Source organism: Tympanuchus pallidicinctus, unplaced genomic scaffold (genome assembly GCF_026119805.1).
Source record: "Tympanuchus pallidicinctus isolate F22 unplaced genomic scaffold, pur_lepc_1.0 scaffold17, whole genome shotgun sequence".
NCBI classification, from domain to species: domain Eukaryota; kingdom Metazoa; phylum Chordata; class Aves; order Galliformes; family Phasianidae; genus Tympanuchus; species Tympanuchus pallidicinctus.
The window spans coordinates 5,602,109-5,624,457 of NW_026294690.1; the positions used below are offsets into that span (position 1 = coordinate 5,602,109).

At 40.3% G+C, this 22,349-nt stretch overlaps 1 protein-coding gene across 5 annotated transcripts in view; it reads left to right on the forward strand.

The window, feature by feature from the left end:
* FBLN2 (fibulin 2) overlaps nucleotides 1-17,257 on the forward strand; it is a 104,744-nt gene extending 87,487 nt beyond the window's left edge. For all 5 annotated transcript variants that reach the window (XM_052679275.1, XM_052679273.1, XM_052679276.1 and 2 more), the window contains exons 9-17: nucleotides 3,231-3,365; nucleotides 5,035-5,172; nucleotides 5,494-5,637; nucleotides 8,864-8,992; nucleotides 9,507-9,632; nucleotides 10,681-10,797; nucleotides 11,588-11,716; nucleotides 15,188-15,311; nucleotides 16,332-17,257. In XM_052679275.1, coding sequence (XP_052535235.1) covers nucleotides 3,231-3,365; nucleotides 5,035-5,172; nucleotides 5,494-5,637; nucleotides 8,864-8,992; nucleotides 9,507-9,632; nucleotides 10,681-10,797; nucleotides 11,588-11,716; nucleotides 15,188-15,311; nucleotides 16,332-16,689 — 1,400 coding nt within the window. In that variant the 3' untranslated portion in view covers nucleotides 16,690-17,257. The remainder of the gene's footprint in view (nucleotides 1-3,230; nucleotides 3,366-5,034; nucleotides 5,173-5,493; nucleotides 5,638-8,863; nucleotides 8,993-9,506; nucleotides 9,633-10,680; nucleotides 10,798-11,587; nucleotides 11,717-15,187; nucleotides 15,312-16,331) is intronic.
* The last annotated feature ends 5,092 nt before the right edge of the window (nucleotides 17,258-22,349 follow it).

Sequence of the window (22,349 nt, forward strand, 5' to 3'; positions counted from 1 at the left end):
CACACACATAGAGTTAATATTTCTCAAAAATTAACTGTAAAACTTGTTTTTAATATTTTACTAAATTACTTTTTCTTCTTTCCCATTTTTATATATAAAACCTTGTCCTAACTCCCAGTCTTAATCATGCTGGAAGGCAGTGCTTGTTCAGTGTTGGCCATTAAATTTGTTTGAAACTGAAAATATACTTTTTTTCCCAGTGTTCTGCCAAACATCTTATAGACTTGTTGAGTTGTTTCTGATACTGGAGCCAGATCAGTGATGGGCACTTTTGATTTTATGGGTAACCAGTAGGGTTGTAACTAAACATAGTCAGACCTCACTTCCCTCTACCTTGTGCCATAAGGATGGAGCAGAATAATACTGGGTCCAGCCTGGGTTGAAAAAAGCTATTTCAGAAGCTTGTGTGCCTACTACAACACAAACTGGGACCATAATTAACCAAAGATGCCTTTTCCCACCCTCAGGTGAAGGGACACTGTTTTGTGATAGGCTTTGATGGTGATAGCAACAGCATGGATTGACGGAAATTCATGGGAAAGATGCTGCAGTCTTTCTCTCCTTCTGTGGCATGGCTCCTAGTTTAGTCTTTGCATCTCAGCCCATGTCACAATCATTAGGTTTCAGATGTTGGCAGGGTATGACTTGTGCACAAAACTTTCATTGAAAGTAAAGATTCTGCGTACAGTCTTCTACATTTCTGTGATTTTGATTTCCTAAGTTGCGTTCTGACCAGCTCCGTTTGGTTTCTGAAGTACTCGGGATTTTGGAAATTAAATTAAAAAAACAGACAAAACAAGAAATTTAATTAGTTTCCTTCCTTTCCTTCCTTTCCTTCCTTTCCTTCCTTTCCTTCCTTTCCTTCCTTTCCTTCCTTTCCTTCCTTTCCTTCCTTTCCTTCCTTTCCTTCCTTTCCTTCCTTTCCTTCCTTTCCTTCCTTTCCTTCCTTTCCTTCCTTTCCTTCCTTTCCTTCCTTTCCTTCCTTTCCTTCCTTTCCTTCCTTTCCTTCCTTTCCTTCCTTCCTTCCTTTTTGTGAAATCTTAACCCTCTTTTTACCTGCCTGCATGCACTGCTCCGGTGGAAGACTTCTGATAGATTCAGATTGTATTTCAAACATGCTTTCTTCCTTGCTGCAATTTTCATACTGAAGTGATCTAAGTTTGTAAAATGCAGTGCTGTGCTGACAGTGTATTTATATGGGACTTTTTGTGGCTGGCAAGAAAAGCCTTGTAAAGCCTTTTAAATCAGTGTCAAGTCTTGCTCCAGTACATGGTGTTGAGTGGCTCTTTATTGGTATTTTTGTCCTCTTTTTTAATTTGAAGTTTATTTGAGAACTAAGTCTAGTTAGGTGGGAAAAGTCCACACAGTTGATGTTCTTCTCTCAGCATGTGAGTTTCTTTTATTTTGAATTTTTCCCCATGATCACTTTTGAGAATGCTGATGTCTACTCTTCATGGTATTGGTTAAAAACTGAGAAACTGCAAGGGAGACATAACCTTCCAAAGGCTTTGGAATAGTACCTGCCATTGAATGAAGAACCATCATGTGGGACAGGCAGAAAGATATCCAGCCAACAGCAGTGACCTTGCTGCAGAAGCTGACTTTGGAAAGCAAGTCAACAGCATGTGAATAGCAATAGCTAACTACAACAAAACAAACACACATACACACACACACAAACCCCAATAAATAGAATACCCATCAACAAAACAAAACCGAAAAACAACCCCATAAATAAGTAAAAAGTGGACTGACCCCAAGCTAACATTGGTTTTACAAATCTCAGTGCACATCAGCCGTTAGCTGACTTCAGCAGGAACAGAAACATCGTGGTGCCGCTCTTCATTTGTTTGGCAGAGAACAAGCTGACACATTTTTGAAGACAAAAGCTTCTAACAGGGCTTTTCCTGTTTTCATTCTCCTCAAGGGGAAGTAATATCTCTGATGTTGTACTTATCTGGGAATGATGTTCTACAGCCAAAGCAAAAATCTTACTTAAACAATGCTTGCTTTATTGTGTGGTGTGTAAACAGCTCCGTGTGCAGGGCAGTCAGATGATTGGTGGTAGCTTTGGTCGTGTTTGGCATCTCTTTGTTCTAGAAATGCATCTTAGCTGTATGGAGATCTCTGAAAGTGTTTGATTGTGTGAGGAGTGGGGAGAAAGTTTCTCCCCAAATTCTACTTCTCCTTGTTGCTTTTATTTGCTCATCTTGATATCCCTCACTTTCACTATTAAAACAAGCAAAGCCTGAATTGGAAATTATTTTATCAGAGCTATCACAACGTGTGGCACATTTTTTCCAAACTGTATCCTACATTCCAAAATCTAGTATTTAAGTGATTCTTTAAATAACTTTTCCAGTGCTCTACCTGCTGAAATCAGATCTTTTAAAGGATGTAAATACAAATTTATGAAGTTGATTTAGCCTTGGGGTCCTCGCTCCATGTGTTCATGTTTATCCAGCTACAATTACATTATTCCTTGGGAGGTAAATCCATTCCATGACTCCACCTGCAGGAAGGCAGGAGGTTTCAGTACCTATCTCTCACAGCAGTTCCACACCAGCAGCTCCTCTGTGTAGCAAGAAGGAGCAGGACTGATACATAGTCTGAGCTATGAAAACGTGGTAATGAGCAATCAGTGCTTTCACTCTCAGTTATCCAAGAGGTTTCTATCCAGTTAATTTGGAAGCCCTCTGCCCATCACTGAATTTCATCATTTCTCTCATAGAATCATAGAATGGCTTAGGTTGAAGGAGACTGAAAGCTCATCCAGCCCCAACCCCCTGCCATGGGCTGACTGCCTCCACCAGCTCAGGCTGCCCAGGGCCCCATCCAACCTGGCCCTGAGTCCTCCAGCGGGGGGGCAGCAACAACATCTCTGGGCAGCAGTGCCAGCACTGCACCACCTCTGAGTAAAAAAATTCTTCCTAGCATCTAGCCTAAATCTCTCCTCTTTCAGTTTAAAGCCATTACCTCCTTCTCCATGCCCTGTCCAACACTATTCCCTGGAGGAGGGAGAAGAAGGAAATCTCTCTGCCATTGTATCTCTTAATGTTACTCTGCATTAGCAGAAGGTCCTTCATCAGAACGCTGTGGCAACGTCCGCACTGCATATCTTTTGCAATAAATGATTTGACTTGAGCTTTTGACTTCTTCCAAACAAGAGCAGGAAGAGACAAACTTCTTCATAAACATGAGGCACTGAATTATTTAACCATTTCTTGTAGACATCAACGAATGTGTAACGGATACACACACCTGCCAACGGAGAGAATACTGCGTCAACACGATGGGATCATTTAAATGTCTCCAGGAACTGAGCTGTCAGCCAGGTTATGAACTTAAGGATGGAGAATGTGTTGGTAAGACAAGTGGTTTTGCACTGAAGCAATTGCTTTTATCAGGAAGGGAAGGGAGGGGATTACAAGGCATTTTATTGTTGCTGATCTGTGATATCAGGATTGAACTAAAAAAAGGCTGAACTTCATGGAAATGTTTGGCTTTTTAAGTCTGTTCAATACTTTCACTTATTTGAAGCAATTTCCAACAATAACTATAAATAATTTGGAAAATATAGGAAACCTTGTGAAGTAGGATTTGCACTGTTTTCAGGGGGTTAGAGTGAGATCTCAGTAATGGAGGAATTCATACTGTGCTACTCTGGGAAGCTCTGCTCTTCTCTGAAGGGTCTGATGCTGTTTGCTGTCGGACTGAATCACAGCCTGAACAGATCATGGGGCTGGCTCAGTGCGGGCCTTCCTGTGTTTAGGATGTCTGTCTGCATTTATTTACATTGTGAATGGTCATGGGGTCAAGAAGTTATTCTTTAGCCCCCTCCCCTCACCCCCCCCTTCTTGGTCTGTATGTGGATCTAATGGAGGATCTAAGTTCAGCAGCAATAGCCTGGCAGAAGTTGCTCTGCAGTATATGAGTGTGCATAAGACACGTGCGCCCTGCTTTCCAGGACAAAATCAGAGTTTTAATTATTTTTACACAAGAACTTCCTGCCAGCTGGAGTAGGAGGTACCTAAGGAAAGAACTTAGCTCCTGGCATGTAGCTCAACATTGTAAAATAGAAATAATCTGAACTCTTGCTTTATTTATAGCACTCATAAGTAAACTTCGGATTTCTTAGGCTGTCAGTTATATTCCATTAGAGTCTGTGACATATCAAACATTTATTACCAATATGGTGTATCTAACGTTTATTACCATTCTAAATTGTTCTCTAATCCTAAAGCTAGGTTGCAGCAAGTTACAAAATTTACAATTTGTTATTATAAGTAGCCTTAAAATTAATAAGTTACGGGAAAGTCTGCAATTTCAGATCTACTCAATGTAAAACTGCCCACATGTAACTGTTTGTTCTGCAGTTTTATGAAATCACCAATTCTACATTTTTCTTTATCTCAGTCTACACATGTAATGGAAAGAATTATTCATATAATTATCTTCTGGGAGGCTGGTGATGTTCTCTTGTGACCTTAACATTTGACTGAAGAGTTGAAATGGAAAGAGAGGGGGCTGGTGGTTCTCCCCTTGTTTGCTTAGAGGACGAGGAGTTCCTCATGTGTGCCTGTATACAAAATGAAGTCCTAGCCCTTTTCAAGTGAGGTTCTCTTTTATTATCAGAATAAGTAGAAGCTGCTTGTACCTAGAATTTTTGAGGTATGTAAACTGTATGAGACTATTTTGCTTTTGAAATAGCGTTGTATATGTTTTATTCACACTCAGTTTTAATTTGAGCCTTCAGGATTGAAATCTGCAGATGTTTCAGAATTTGTAGTTTGCAACAGATGCTGTGAACACAGCATCAGGGACCTGCACCAAACCGTGGCACGACCTACCAAGTTCTGAAGCTTGTGCTGAAGTGGCTGTTGAAGAACAAACACAGCAATTCTCCCTAAGGCAGTTTTGGATATTTTATTTAAATGATGCCTCCTAACTTCCTTTCTGAGTAAAGTTAAAAACAAGCCAGGAAGTCTATTGAAAATGACTAGTCACAATTTGGTGTTGTGATCTGCTTAACAGATATTGATGAGTGCGAGAGAGGAACTCACAGCTGCAAAGTAAACTTCGTTTGTCAGAATACAGAAGGGTCATTCTACTGTGAGTCAAAGCAGCGTTGCATGGATGGGTTTTTACAAGATCCTGAAGGAAACTGTGTTGGTAAGTTTGACCAATCACACGTAAAGCAGCAATGCCAAACTTCTCTCCCTTTTAGCCAGTTCAAGGGGTGTGCATTGACTGCATGTATTTTTCTTTACATCTGCTGTGAAGTTAAACATTGCTGCTCTCTTAGAGATACGCACATTTGCATATTGAATTTTAAACTGCTATCATAGCAGACCTCCTTCAGCTTTTATCTTCAGAGAACAATAAATTGAAATGAAGGAAAAGAAGTGACAGCTGGAAGAAAACAGACCTGAAAGGTTAAATAGCTTCTCTCACTATTCTAATGCTTTTTTCTTTTTTTTTTTTCCCCACTAGATATTAATGAATGCACATCTCTTCCTGAGCCATGTAAGCCAGGGTTCAACTGCATCAATACTGTTGGGTCTTACACCTGCCAGAGGAACATGTTGACATGCAGCAGAGGCTACCACTCCAATGAGGATGGAACTCGATGTGTTGGTAAGACCAAGCTCCAGTCTCCACCCAGGTGCCTTCTCAGAGGAAGAAGTACATTTCAGGTCTAAAATAACTTGAGTTACTTCCAACAGTAGGAATTTGTTACATGCATTTGCTGTCCAAGTGGCTCAGTGGTTTGTTTGCACTCGAGGATGCTTCACTGCTGCAGGGAATTCTGGGTACCATGAGTGACTTTGCTTTCAGCTGCTGATGAGATTTACTTACTTTCTTTCTGGAGTGAATATGATTTATTTGCTTTTTAATCTCATTCTGCCACTCGAATCATGATCCTTCACTGTTTTGCACAGTATCTCACTGTAAGCAGTATGACCTGAATCTGTGCAATGCAGCATATTGGAAAGAATGACTTTTTGGACTCAGGAGTGCATGTTCTTTGTGGCACTACAGTTGTTCCCCATTCACACCCAGTTGTGCACATTTAGGATAAATTCTAATTGTCTTGTGAAGAGGATATTGGAATATTCACATATACTGGCATGCAGCTCAATACTGTCTTGTATTTGTTCCAGTGGGTGTATGGAGTTACTTAGTCAGAATAGTATATGTCCTATCTTAGTAGCATTTGTTCCATAAATGATCCTATTAGGAACAAGAAGGCTGAAAGCTTGATCCTTGGTAAGGCTGGCTTTGTATGTCTGAATCCCTGCGTCCTGTCCTGCATGGGGTTGGAAGTCATAAAACAAGAGCTGGAAACATAAATGGCAAATTAACACTTGTAATAAATGGCATTAACACTTGTAATGTCACTTGTTGTGATCACTTGAGAGTGATGAAATCTTAATGATTTATTATGATTCTGGAGGTGGGTGGTAGCCATGTTTGAGGCTATCTGCTAACTTGGCCGTGTCTACTGACCTGCAGTGAAAACTGCTGGAATGGATAGAAGACCCCAGGCAAAAAAATTTCCTCTTTCTCATATTTTCTTTTTATTATCCTTCATGATTTTTCCCCCAGAGCCATCTCCTTTGCCAGTGAGAAAAAGGGAAAAAATTAAGTGGGGGATGCCAGGGACAGTTAAAATGTACCTGAGGAGACTGAGAAAGCTTCCTAATACAGCTCTAGGGAGTTGCTTCTTAAACTTAGGACAGCAGTGTGGTCTCATTTGCTGTCTTGTTATACAGTAGCCTGAAATATTCTGAGTGTTATGAAATGAACATCTGTCCCAGCTGTTGTGTAAAAAGAGTTCTTCCTCTAATTTTTATTAGTCCTGTTTCAGCAAAGACAATAAGATTGGGTACATTTGCTCCACTTGAAGCGTGGTGAATCCAAGGGTTCTGGGGCTACCACTCTAATTACTGATGATACATTTTTCTTTAAATTACGTGACTGACAGTCTTGTTAAGGAGGTTGTACAAGGGTGCTGCTCTAGTTTGGGAAAACTAATGATTGAGATTGACTGGTGATTTCTGCTGTGTGAACTCTGTCTGCAGTCTCTTTCCATATTTATTGGTGTGACTTCCTTTGGGGAGGTGGAAAGCATGGGGATGAAAATGAAGAACATGTGGCCCTAGCTTCCCATCTGTATGCTAAAAGCTATTTTCATCAAGGCATTACAATGGTTAACTAGATTCCCGGTTCAGATGTAGTCACTGTAGTAAATTCACCATCTGGACTTGCCTCTCCAGCAGAACTAAGCTTCTGTGGTCATCTCTGTTTAGAGGATTCTGCTCTCTTCAAAATGATTGTTCTTCTGATCCAATAAATGAATTACTAAAAGCTGCCTCTTAGATTTAACTGAAAAGCACTGTAACTATCATGGAATACATCATAGTTCTGATGGGATGATGTATGAGCACTAGTTAAAGACTGAATGCAGCAGGAGATATAGTTTGGATAAACTAATGAGGTGGTTGCACTCATAAATTCATTGCAAATAAAACTGCTAATTTACAAATGTTTATCCACAATTTAGAACTTCTTTGTGGTGATACTAGTGATACTACATTTGATGTTAGAAAAAAAATGAGAAGACAGTATTTCAGCAGAAATGAGCCTATCAGGAATCCTTTCCTAGTGACTGGCAATCCTGCCATCACCGGCCCCAGTGCAGGCAGGGACTGCATTGGTAGGAATCTCTGCTGAAGTATTTCACATCTCACCATGGTTGGTACAGTTTCTGCTTCTCCAAATCCAAGATTCTGTTATAAGGAGCTTGCTCCCATTTCCCTATCATTCTATAGAAAGTGACTGCTTTCCAGAGCTGAAGGCTGTTGCGTGGTGAAGAACTGTCCAGGAACCCTTTGAAATGAAATAGTGCTTGAATTTATGAGTTGAAATAGGACAGTAACTGAAAGCACTGCAGTAAGGAGATCCTCCTACCTTAAACTGACATTCCAAATAATTTTACATGAACAGTAACTTGGATTGTCAAAGTAACTGAAGATGTGGATAATAGGAAGGAAGCAGGATCTGATGGCTTAGGAAATGGAGGTACTCATAATACTTGAAGAAATACAAGTTTCTGTGGATTAATCACACTTTCTGATGCTTCTTGTCACAGATGGTTACAGAGAATTGTTAAATACTGATGAGCTATTTAGCCATGTTGCGAGTCTTGTAAATCAGCCTGTATTGAAAACTTTCATCTCCATCTGTGAGTTTTTAAAATGAGATTGGAAGTGGTGCATGTGAGTGCAGAAGCAGCTAATTTGTTGGTGTTGGATTTCAGATGAGAAACTATGGGGAATAAAAGTGTGAGTTGACTGGGATAAGTAAAAAAGATCAACAGTGGGGAAGAGCAAAAGGTACACAACAGAAGCAGGATTGAAAGAACAACAGGAATTGACAACAGCAATTGCTTTTGTTTAAGGGATGAGCAGAATTTTCTGGCTGGTTCTTGGTTTGCTTTAGAAAGCTCACAGTGATTCGCACAATGGCAGAGCATCAGAACAGGGTGTTTAAATAGTATGGTGTGATCAGAATTAAAACGTGTTTACACTGAAATGCAGAAGGTGCTGAAAAGCTCCACTGCGTTGAAAGTTGCCACTTTCACTTTTAAAATAACATTGCTTTTCAAAAGTGTGGCTTAGAGATATGTGAGTCTGACTCTGAGAAGAACTGAGTGGGCAAAACAATTCTCTCTCTGCCATCAATTAGACGAATCGTATACTTTCTGTCCTTGTTATTTACTTCTGTTTTTATTTTCTTTCCACAAATTGTGACGTTTAGCAAACTTTATTTAAACTAATTGCTTTCTCTGGTTCTGCAGATGTGGATGAATGTCAGACTGGCGTGCACCGCTGTGGCGAAGGACAGATTTGTCATAACCTTCCTGGGGCTTATCGCTGTGACTGCAAGATGGGCTATCAGTATGATGCATTCAGCAGGAGCTGCATTGGTATGTAAGGTGCAGGCTGAGATGAAAAAACTGATTGATTGAGCCTTGGACCTCAAGGCAGTATTTAGCACCATTGTAGTGTGCAGTTATTAGTTCTGCAATGCAGTGCCTCAGAAGATAATGGATTCAACTCCAAAGCAGCCGCCGCTCAGTCGACCAGCTATTTAGAGCTCTGCCCCTCTGCAATGGGTGTGGACCAGGTGTCCTTGGTTTAGTTTGGCTGCAGGTTATCAGTTAAAGTCATCTGCAAAGTATTTTCCTGCAGGTTATGCTTCTCCTGCTGAGGAAATTTGTCTTTCTAAAGTCTTCTCAGCTTCCTTCGTTAAGAGACCATGATAGAGCATTCTGTGTTTTATCACTGCTATACACCAATTAGAGCACAAACAGAAAAAAATCTGAGGTTGCAGAATTTCCTGCTCTGCAAATCAATCTCTGACACTTAAAAAAATATCCTGCATCTCTTTTAATGCTTTTGTTTCTAAGTCAATTGTATATTTGCTTGTTATCTTGTCAGATATAAATGAATGCTGGAATTACCCTGGACGCCTGTGTCAGCACACGTGTGAGAACACCCCCGGCTCCTACCATTGCACTTGTTCTTCTGGTTTCCACTTGTCTTATGATGGAAAGCATTGTGAAGGTATGAGACTTGTTTTCCACGAGGGTGAATTTGCAGTGTGAATCAAGGAGCTCTAGAGAAGTTGAGATGAAGTGTAAATACAGGAAGCCTATGATGTGTGCATGCTGAAATGCATGGTACTGAATTAAACATTCAGACTCAGATTGGAGCAGACACATCCTACTGCCTTGTACTTACCCAGTCAGCAATGCACCTGAAAGTCTTCCCCATAGCTCCCACACAAGCACTGTTCCCCAGGAGCTGGGCAAAGCTGCCAGGTTTGCAAAACTGATACTCTTCTCCAACTAAAGAACATTTCTTATGACAAACCTTCCAGTATATATGATTTGGATGCATTACTTTTACAAATTCATTGGTGCTCACTGTGAGTAAAACTTCTCTTAGTATTTATTTTCTTTTATCAAAAATCTGGAGCTATTGTAAATTTCTGTTGTTGCAAAAGATAGGAGTGCTGCAATTGAAATATTATAGTGGAACATCTTTTGTCCCACAGTCACTTTTGCTGTGACTTAAAAAGCAACCGAAAATTCTGTAGAAGCTTTTGGATCCCATTTAAAATATTTCAGCTAAAACAAAGCTTTGATAGTTTCATTTTTGTTTCTGCAATTTCTTCTTTTCCCTCAAATACCTATTCCTTTCCTTCCAGAGGAGAGAAAAAGGAAAGAATGGTGGTGTTAGAATAGGAGAGATTTCATTCAAATTTTAATACAAATGAAGTAGTGACAAAACTTTAAAAAAGAAAATAATGAAAAGAATGAAAAGATTTGTATATTTTTAACCTATTTTTAATTAACTGTAGCATATAAAGTTCGAAACAAATGTTGGCCTGCTTACATTGGCATATACATAAATGAAATTCAGGTGCATTGTACATCCTTGTGCTCCTGGTTCTCTGTCCAGGGAGCAGACCCTTCTACTTGGGACATATTGGCTTATCTTTATCCACTCTGTCAGTAGAATCTGATAGCTGATTTTGGAGGCAAGAAATAATGAGAAATCATGTTCTGAACCAATAAGGCAATGTCTGTACCTTTATTTTTGGGTACAGATGTGAATGAATGTGATACAAGTCCCTGCAGCCAGGAGTGTGCCAATGTTTACGGTTCCTATCAGTGTTACTGCAGGCAAGGATTCCAGCTAGCAGAAGATGGCCATTCTTGTAAAGGTAAGGCTGCTGCTTTGTCGGTCAAGTGGAGTACGTATCACTCCTTCACAGTAAGGGCTGTCTAAATTTCACCAGCACCCGATGCTGCAGGTGATGCCTGAGGATAATGGTGAGTTACACTCTGCTGCAGAAGCTGCAAATCGTAACTTCAAGTCATTTTCATGCCCACTTGGTAGGTACCAGTGTACTATACAACCAGTGATGTTATTGTTTCATGGGGCTACAGCTTACAGCTGAAAAACTTGGGGCAGGAGAGGGGTTTACTTATGTATCATCAGCTGTAACTACCACTCAACCAAGTCTGGATGGAGACTTTCTCTGACTTCTGCTGGTGAGGAGTGAATGAGCAGCAGAATGATCAGAATGGAGTGAGGAAGGCTTTAGATTTTCTCTTAACGTTAGCAATACTGACACGTACTTTAGAGAGTCTCTGTTTAAGAAATGGTGAACAGTCTTCCAAGCACAAGAGAGCTCCAACAACAATCCTGGAGGATGAATTGCAGAGGTACTGGGATGGCATTTTCAAGCCCAAATGTACTCTGACTCACTGTTCTTTTCCATGAGTTCAAGGAGCAGTTCAGTGTTTGATGTTTCTGAAAGCACCATCGGCCATACTAGAGCAATGTCAAACCTTCATGGTTGCATTTTTCTTTAAGAATATTTTAGAAATGAATGATGTACAAATTTCCTTGCATTCTACTGCCTTTCCTTTCAGATTTCTAATGTTTTTTTTTTTCTTTTCATATTTGTAATTGTATTTTGTTGCTGTTTGTTTGCTCGTTTTCCCCAGATATCGATGAATGCACGCAAAGCGCGGGCATTCTTTGCACTTTCCGCTGTGTGAATGTTCCTGGCAGTTACCAATGTGCTTGTCCTGAGCAGGGATATACCATGGCAGCAAATGGAAGGACCTGTCGAGGTAAGGAGATGTTTAAGGAACTGAAAGAAGTATGTCTTGAAGGTTTAATCCTCAGGATGATTTAAGACATAAGATTATTTAATCAAGTCTCTATTTTGGATGTTAGTCATTGTTAAAATGCCAGTATTTGACAAAATTGCCAGGTATTGGTGTTAACAGTGTCATTTATCCCCTATTTTAGAGAAGAATGATGAGGCTATTTAGCTGTAGATGTGAGCTGATTATTTCCTATGGGGATTCACATCATCACCTGAATTGAGACATCCGGTTGTTTGCCTGGGCACCATGGTTCATCAGATCTGTTTTTTTGGAGGTGCCAGATGTGCAAATCTGTGACTTCATTGTAAGTTGTGATTTCCTGCACCAGAAAACTAGGAAAGTGAATGTAGGAGCTGTTATGGGGATGTGGGCACAGTGAAGTTTGCCATCTAATCTTAACTATGTTGTTGTTTCTCGGTATTAGTGTAACTGACATGTGTCCTCCCCTGCAACACCCCTTGTCTCCAAATTCATAGAAATGTATGCTGAGTGCCTCGTGTTTTTCATCTGGTGTGCAGCTGTCTGTTTTTGAAGCAAAAATACCCCTTTTCCAGAGGATGCACTAACTCTGTAATGAAGATTGAAGATCTGATTACCTCTATGTACTCTACACGCATTCCTGCATTCGGTTACACTCACTACCAGGCATTTCCTGCTCTTACTTTTTCAGGAACGCTTCATATAGCATTTGGTTACGTATTCCCTATGCTTAAATTCTTTTCTTGGTGGTAACTGCAGTGAATTTACACTGTGTAAATCACAAATGGCATGAGCATACTTGAACCTGCCTTGGACCACAGAAAGGAACTGAATAATAATAAGAATCTTACCAAGCTGTTATTGTTTTTAATCTGATTTTGAGTAAGACTTCAGAATCCACCTCCAGTTATATCCATGTGCACTTATATTTATATGTAAAAGTCAACTTCCAGAAAACCTGCAGCTGTCACTTTCCTCAGGCTTTTGTGTTTGCCATTAATTTTGAGTGCTGGCCTGCTTGTTGCCACCTCAGCCAGCACTGAGATTGGAGACGAGGATGTGTTCCAGAGCTAATGGTGTGAGTCATTGCCTTAATCTGCCAGCACAGCCTTCCTGAGCCAGAGATACCCAGTGTGCTCCTGGCGTAGAGGTGGAAGAAGAACATTTGGCACACACACATATAGATTGCACATTCATTGTCTGTCATGTGAATCCTCACTGCATTCTCAGCCTTAGTGAAAAGCGCTCCTTTTACATAGAGCTGCCCTTGCTGAGTTGAATGGTAACATACAGAAAACCTTTCCAAAGAACCTATACTATCTGGCACGTGCAGCCTCCTGAGAGCATGAAGTTGGTCTACTTGCAGAACTCAGCAGATGTGCAGCAGCTCTGTGGATGGCTGGGTAAGCTGGCACTTTGTCAGGCATTGGAAAGAAGACTTGGATATTTGCCATTTTTTTGCACAAATAAACACACAGCACAGACTTCTGAGGTCTGTAAGCATGTAGTTACAAGTCTAGGCAGGGTTAGGTATTGAGGCCTCCTGAAAATATGGTTAGAAAAACAGTCTGAATTGATAACAGCTGGATTATAATAAAAAAGGTCATGTTGGCTTCCATCAGGTGAGGATTTGGCCTCACTTGCCTATCATCTGAGCTAGGAGTTACTGGTGGTACATTCTTTGTACCCTGTTTTTTTCAGGCAAATGAGTCGTGTCTCATGTAAAAGCATCTCGACATATGGATCTTTTTGGAGAAACTGTGTATGGTATTTTGCAGCATAGCCAAACTGGTGAAGTGAGTGTTTTCATGACAATGATTACAATATGGAAGAAATTTTCTTTTCACCTAGAGGCACTTTGGAGAATCAGCAAGGGATTTAATTTACTTTGATTCTCTCTTACTTCCTATTGTATACTTTTCTTTGCAAGACTTACAAACCAGTCATCGCAGTGTATGAGATCAGTTCTCATCCCAGGGCGATGTGGGGAGAGGGAGGTGATAGGTTCCCTTCAAAGAGTCTGTGTCCTCTGTGACAATTGGCAGAACTGCAGAGTCCTGCACAGTTCACGTGGTTCATCTGTTAGCATTTATTTCATTTTAAAGCCTCCGTGCGTTGTCTAGACATTTGGGAGTACACAATGTGACTGTGAGGTCCTTGCCAATATTTTCTGTTTAAGCTAGATTCCTGTTATTGCGTCTGGTTTTCAGTGTTTTGAGGTCCATGGCTTGGGTATATGTGTTATTTAGGGACCAACATTTATGCTCTAGGCCATTAAGTGTCTTTGAGCTTTAACTGTTCTTTATTGTCTCTTCTGTGGCATTATTTCTTATAAAGAAGGGATCCTCATATTTAATTTAATTGCATTAATCTTAACTTAATCCATATAAATGCTAGTTAGTTAGATGTTTGCCAGCTATTCAGCTCATTGCTGTGCTCACACACCAAACCATACGAGCATCTCATTCATTTAGAAACATCTTGCAAGGCATAGGCTAGCTGTGAGCGTGGAACTACTCATGAAACTGTTTAAAAACCATTGTCAGTCCGCATGGCTGCGAGGATCCTACAGAGCACTGCGGGGATGGACAGATTAGCTGCTCTGAAAAGGTTTCTGCTGCCTTAGCCTACCACTATCTGATTATACTATTCTGTTTCTTTTAGCCTAGCTTATAACATTACTTACTGCAGTTTCTGATGCATCAGGACCAAGAGAGAAAATGACAACGCATATGGTTCTGTCTAGATGTTCTTGTTCAATTTGAACCTTCCATGTTTTCTTTTGTTGCAGTGGGAAGTGTCAAGACAGGAAGATACTGGGTTTTAAAACTTTTCTTTCTCATGTTTATTCTCCACTGGAAGTTAAACCCCGTGTTGCATCAGATATGCTTGGAATGAGATTAGCAAGGCTCACAGGAGTGTAAAAATGTTAGCAAAGACAAGAAACAAACCTAGGCCTTTGCAGAAGTCAGCCCTGGCCATGTCTGGCCATGGCCTTTGGCATGCAGAGAGAGGACTTGCAAAAAGCACAAGGGAATGGTTGGCTCCCTTGTTTATTGCATGTGATGTGCAGTGGTACTGACTACTTTTATTAACTGATAACGTCAAGGAAGCAATTTTTTTTTCTCACAGAAGACATGAATTATAACAGGATTGGAATCTATGTACTTCAGTTGTAACAACAAAAGCCAAAAAGCAATATGGTGAACCTGACATAGCCTAGCTGTTGTGCATTTCACATCCTGTGTTTCTTCTGGGGCTCTCACAGAGCCAATCTATGGGCAGTGAGCTGAATCACTGAGGACACAGCAACCAAGCAGCTGAAGTGGGAGCCCTCAGCTCACAGAACGCTGACTTGCTTCTCATGCACACACAGTCCATCTCATAAGCACATTATAGCCCAAAAACTGTGATTACTTACTATGTCTTTTCCCTTTGATTTCTTCTCCTCAGATATTGATGAATGTGCAATAGGAACCCACAACTGTTCAGCTGCAGAGTCTTGCTATAACATCCAGGGCAGTTTCCGCTGCCTGTCCTTTGAGTGCCCCTCCAACTACAGAAAGGTGTCTGATATGTAAGTATGGCCACTGCAGTAGTAGCCATGTTGGAGTTCTGTAGTGCTTTGGTGTGGGAGTGGTTCTAAGCACACAGAGCTGTAATGAACTGCTTTGGTTCCTGGAGCACGTAGAGTTTTCATGCACAGAATTGTCAGTTTTTCTCTTTTCCTTCTTCCAGACCCCAGAGATTCCATTTATCTCCTGCTGCTGTAACAGCAGTCACCAGAGCTCCAGTCATACTTTCCCTACTCACCAAAGCTCTAATATGACTCTGTATCTAAGTTTTAAAAAATCTACTGCTGCAACTCCTTGAGTGGTTTTAGGGCTCGTTGGTTAAAATTCGTGTTGCAGCTGCTCAGAGATGCTTGAAACATTGAAGGGCAGTAGGATAAGAAGGCTGGCAGGTTCAGGAACTGTTGGACTGCATAGCACCCAGTTCCTAAACCACTAAGAAGACGTGGGAGCCCCAGCATCTCCCTGCTCATTTCCTGCCAGCACTTTGGAAAGCCAGAGGAAAATTTAAAAAACTCCTGGGTTGCAAAGTGGGAAACAGTTGACTTGCAAGAGAAACAGAAATATGGAGGAACTTGGGGAGAATCTCTTTCTGTCAGAAATGCAAAGCTGCATTTGCTGTAGGAAATCTTAGTTGCTTATCACTTAAAACAGTCTTTTCCTGCCTAATAGGATTAGCAGCTTTTCAAGCTGAGGACTGTTTTCCCTTGTTTTGATCTTCTTGGAGCACTGTCCCAAGCTTATGCTGTCAGTGATGAATCAGACTCCCTCCAAGCTCTGTGCTTATGTTTCTTGTGCCATGATTGTTTTCTTCCTCTGTTGTACTCTGACAATTTTATCATCTACCGTTTCTTTACGGATGCTATAAAAGCAGAGTAAGCAGCTGGTGATTACACAGGTGAAGGATGGGACTTTTGTTTGCCTAGCACAGGCTGAAGACTTCCTTGACGTTGCAGTTCTCTGAAGTGCATACATGATTTACCCATTACATGGACACTGACAGTTCTTCATTTTGCTTCTCATAGGAGGTGCGAACGAATCAGTTGCTTTAATTATCTGGACTGCCAAAATACCCCGGTGCGCATCACGTATTACCAGCTGAACTTCCAAACCAACATCATGGTCCCAGCGCACATCTTCCGTATTGGACCATCGCCTGCCTATGCTGGAGACAACATAATCCTAACTATCAACAAAGGAAACGAAGAAAACTACTTCAGCACCCGGAGGCTGAACTCATACACGGGCATTGTCTATCTTCAGCGACAGGTCAAAGAGCCTAAAGACTTTTTGTTAGATGTCGAAATGAAACTGTGGCGTCAGGGAACATACACTACTTTCCTTGCCAAAATTTACATTTTCATCACAGCTCATGCATACTGAAGCATGTATTGACGTTGGAATTTATTGGTGCTATGCTCTTTACCTGTTCTACCAAAGCTTAATATTGTTGAACTGGCATTTAACGTATCTAGCCTTTATGTTATTTTTCTGTCATTGCTTTAAACTTTTTTTATTGGTTGTGTAAATTAAGTTAATTTTTTTCTTTGTTGTTTTGCTTTCTTATGTAATTCTTCACATCATCATTTGACAATGAGCAAAAGAAGGGTTAGAAAGGCAGTACATACATTGTGTTACATGCAGGAATCTTTTCTTAGAAATTACTTTTGGGTTTAGTCACATCTGCAAGGTATCGCACTAGAGAGGAGAGATGTTCACTTAGGAGCATTGCTTTTTGCATTAGGAGAAAAAAGGCTTGAGCAGTTTCTCTTTACTACACAAACTTATGGTTTGGCTGCTGAAGTTGTCCTTGTTGAGATACTGTGTCAAGGGCTGTGCATATGCATTGACAGTTGACTCACCTCCTATTACAGGTTTGTTTTCCTCCTTCCATCTTTTATAATATGTTGCCTTAAAATATATATAAATAAAAGAAAACTCCACCAGTGAACTAAGCCTATGACTGAGCCTTGCTTTAGTAGGACTGCTCCTATGATAGACCTTGGCAAGACCTTGGCCTTCAGAGGATATTGTGTTTCAGGGGAAAAGCTCGCACTGCCATTTTTAGTAGTTTGCTATAGGTTCTTGAATTCTTCTCTGCACAAAAGCACTGTGTTTAGGTAACCATTTGTGTAGACTAGATGTATTATAATTCTTAAAGGAAAGTCAAAGAGGAAATTTGGAAATAATCAACTGCTGCCCTTTATTTTAAGTCCTGTGTGTGCTGCTGAGGAATCATTTGCAATTTTAAATAAACAAAAGGGGAGTTGCTTCTGTTCTTTAGGAAAATTACTTCAGTTGTATTACCAAATGACGCAGAGGAAAATGCTAGTTAAATTGGTGGTTTGTATTATGCCGTTTAGAAACAGCACAATTTCAGTTTTGAGTTGGATTTCCTCTAGTTCCACAGGAAACTGGAAGAGGTCCAGAGCTGAAGGCCAGATGTGGTAAAGCTTAGTATAATCAAAGTGTTTGTTAGAATTTAGAAATGAACATCAGAGAGTCTCTTTTCTGAGGGAAAAGAAAAAGCTCCAGTGTTGAAACTCACTGAACTTCCTTTGTTCTGGCTATAATTACTCCGTAAAATGTTTTGGTGGAAAAACATAGCTACAATATATTTACACTGCATTTTGATAATCTGTTCTTTGCTACAGTCATTCCTATTTTGACCGGTGTGTACTTATAATTTTTCAAAAAAGAAAGAAAGAAAGAAAGAGAAATCTTACGGCTTTTTATGCTATAATCAATACTTCTATTATACTGTAAAAATAGTTGTTTGAAATACATCTTAAAATCTTACAACTACCACCAACAGGGTGAGAGGGGAGATGTACTGTGTTCATTATGTCCCAAGGCCAACTTCTACCACTCCAGGTAAATGACTTATTTAATTCAGACTCCCTTATTGATGATAAAGCAGAAATCTTTCTGTGTCTCACATCATAAAGACTTACTGCTAGAGAAGAAATATTGCTATTCCTTGGTTGTAAAACATGGGATATCTGTACGTTTGCATACGTTCAGTGTCTTGGTTTGTTTTTGTTTGTTTTGTTGTTTTTTTTTGTTTTTTTTTGTCTATAAAAGTAATTGTGTAAAAGCGATCTTCCATCTATCTTTTGTTTTCCATAGCTACCAGTTTCATAAGCTTTTAGCAAAGAAATGCTGACAGGGAAGCACATGTTTATGCAATTTGTCATCTCAATTAATGCATATCTTACAGCTACAGGCCTGGAAAGATGAAGAGGCAACTGTAAGAAGGAATAGGAGAGCCTTCCAGATTCATTATGCTGCATACACGTTAAGTGGTGATATGTTTCTCCATGCCCCAGTGGGACACATAGGAGCCACTGAAACCCAGAGTTTTCCATCAGCATTAGTATGTGATTGAGTGTAAATGATATTCATGCACCAACAGCCTTTCTTGTCAGAGAACAAATGGACAAGGCATTTGTTACTCAGAGACCTTCTGCTGACTACAAACAACTGCAGTCAATCATATTAAGGACCTGGCAGTTTGTAGCACAGACTTTTCATTTCATAGACAGGTAGTTGATGAAGAAAGTTTTAGGAAAGGCTTTGCATACGATTATAAGAAAAATGGTATGTTATTAAAAAATGTCATCATTAGCACTGTGTACAGCAGGCATTTGATACATATAGAAATGGCTGCTTGTTGCAACTGGTCCAAGCAAAGAAAAGACTGGTCGTAGAATGGAAGATTGGAAATGAGGTTTATGTGACTTTTTTGAACAATGGGTGTTCTGTTTAATTTTTCAGATTATTTACTCCCTGCCTCTATGAAATGACCTCTTTGTATTTGGTGATTGTATTTCTTGGGTGATCCAGCAGTCCTGAGGACTAAGGAAAAAGAAATGAAAACCTGTGTGTGTGCTGGAGACTTGAGCAGGTCAATTACAGTTTGAAACATGAAGGGTGTTTTTGACTGGAATTTTCTTAACATGTAAGTAGCAGTACGTGGGTGAGAAAGCTGCTTTTTAGTTAGAATTTTGAATGGCTTCCTTTTTGCACCAGGGAGGAAGTATTTTCCTATCTCTTTGTATGTAAAAATACACACATATGGATAACTCCAGCTACTGATGAGTTGGTACTAGTATTCCTTTGTGAGTTTAATATAGAAAACAGGTATCAGAGTGCTCTTCTTATGCCTTTCTCGTTCTGTTCATACTGGTGGGTAGGAGTATGGTTGCACATCACTGAAGAGTCAGCTGTAAATTTTAGTGGACTCAAATTCTGCTATTAGCTCCAAGATCACATGAACAAAACTTTATCCACCTTTATTTACATCTTTGTGTTGCTCGGCCTCTAACTCTGCCTTGCTGGTCTGTTCAACTTCTGCAACACTTTGTATCTCTTATTCTTGCAAGTTGGGACAGAGAAAGATTCCAAACTTAGGGATTTTATATTTTGAATCATCTTTTGAATTTGATACTGTAATAAAGGATAAACGGCAATAATGGTTTTAATATTATGGCACGTGATGGGCTCTTCTGCAAAGGTCCCATTTGAAACATTAGCAGTACAAGGTGGGGATATTGCAGGGAGCAGGGGAAATCCTGAGCCTTCTCCTCATTCCTCTGCTGTGAGAAGCAGTCAGTCAAGGAGGAGATAGCTCCCCTGCACACACACTTCTTTGGAGGAGGTACAGCTGCTCCCTGTTAATGGATATTACCTGGGCCACCGCTCACCTGTAGATTGCTACAGCTCTGGGAGCCTGGAGTCATTGTGAAACTAACGAATTGGCTCTGTGTCCCCAGCTGGTAGTGCTTTGCTGGTACCAGCACCTGCCTACAATCAGCTTCTGGGTGGAGCTGGCCTCTGGGCAAGGGCTATTTATCCTTTGCCTGCTGGGTCTGCGTGTGCTTGTGCTGTTATTTGCTTGTATGCTATTGGAGGTGGTGGTGTTCTGAAAAGTGTTGCTTTTCAGAGTGTGTCTAGAAAGAAGAGAGTGCTGAAGCTGTATGCACGAGATGGAAAGCAAAGAAGAGCAAGACACACAAAAAAGTAAGATTTTATGGTTGTTTGGTGATGTTTGTGGTGATGAATCTGGGTTTCTGTGTAGTCCTAGGTAAAGACTTGTGTGTGTGATTAAAACCAGTGTCCTTTTATGGGTAGGTAAGTTTTTTCCTTTAGACCTTTGAAGGGCAAAGTTGCTTTCATCTGGTTTGCAGGATGGGGGGAAGCTGCTGCAGATTCTTCTTCCCTGTTCTTTATAGTTGTTTTCTATTTTTTCATATTTCCATTATTCCTGCTTGTGCTATGAGGAAGAGAAAGTTCCAGCTGGGGGGAATTAGGATGCTAGAGTAAAAATAGATTCTGAGGTTAAATAAAAATGTCTTCCCATTTCTAGGATTCTCTGCGTGATGGCGATGTTCATTTTGAAACGGCTATTGAAAACTAGGATTTAATTATATCCAGTTTCCATCATGTGAAATGAAAGTCACAAACTTGAGCTTTTTGTCTTCTAAAACACTTTTTTCTCATTTGCCTGTGCTTTATAAATAGTAGTCTATGGGTGGGACCATTCCAGAGCTTAGGAGTCCTTCATTTTTTGTTCCTTAAGGGCTTTTGTTCAATGTACCCTGACACGGACTGTCAGAGATGGCAGGTTGGTGTCTCTCCTTGCTCTGGAGCTCTGTGGGCTCATTGCTGCCTGGTGTATGAGAGGAATGGTGTCTTTCAGCCTACCTGGCTCAGGTGTCTTCTCAGGAAAGGTGCAATGCTAGCTTCCCATGAGCAAAAGCTCCTGATAGAGTAAGGTTATAAATTCTAACATGTGTTACGGATTTTCTGTTTTTAGCTGGGAAAGAAGAGGGAAGGATGTCAATGTGGTGCCCTATATACTGAGAAGGGAGGGAGGGGAGGAGATCCTTTGTGCATCAACAAGTCTTCTGAGACATAGCCAAGAACTGTGCTAACTGCAAAAATTCCCCACAATAAATTAAAAGTCTCATTCTATTTTGGAATAATAGCAAAACACGCAAAGTGGTGAACTTCTCTGTGTCATCATTTTTAGAAAGTAATTGTGGAAAATATTAACAACAACTGATTCCACTTAAATTAAAGAGAAGATATGCTAAATGGAGATATTAAGGCTTTGAGAGAATGGAAGAGTAGATATGCCATTCTGGTTATTGTGGGCACCAATGAGCTATGCTCCAAACAGGGGTTTTGGCTCATTGTGTTTACAGAACTACTGTTTGCAGACACATGCTCTGGATTCTCCCAAGTATCGATGGCAAGGAGTTGTACATGGAATGCTTTCAGCTTGGGAAAAAGGCTGATAATCTTAGAATGAAGTATGTTTGAAGTAGAGTGCTGCCATTTTGGGAATTTGAACAAATATGTAAAGAGTGATAGGGGGTTGACAAGCACACATCTTTCTAGGCAATGTATCATGATGAAAAGTTTGCTTTTGTTAGCAATGGCAAAGTAAATTCTCTAAGCAAAGGATAAAAGTCATAGAAGTGAGAGATCCTTGTTACAACTATGAGACAGAACAGGCCACATCTGACTGTAGCTGTAATACCCAATAGATACTGGTCACTGCACCTTGAAAGTGAAGATGTTCCCTCATTAAGTTGGGATGGCAAAGCTCAACTCCCAAATGCATTTCAGGGTAGATTGAAACATGTCTTCCCTTGCTGCCATGCGGAACTTTTTGTGTTCTGCAGTTAAGATAGAATGTTGAGCTGCTGCAGTGAATGTCAAGTTCACTCACTTCTTACCAATGTCCTTCACAGGCTTATAAAAGAATAATCCTAGTTAATCTTAACTGCTGCAGATAACTGTTACAATTAATCTTATTATCTTTCAGGTGTACCTTTGAAAAATAGCTTTCACATTGACCAGCAGTATTTCATACAGCTTCAGAGTGTCTAATGTACAAGAGTATAATTCTGGAGTAAATATACAATGCTGTCTCAAACACCTACTGCGGGTAGGGAGGGGGGCTGTGACTGGCCATCGGTGTAATCATCAGCTTTGTGTCACAATAACCGTGTTCTACACTTCAGATGTTTTTC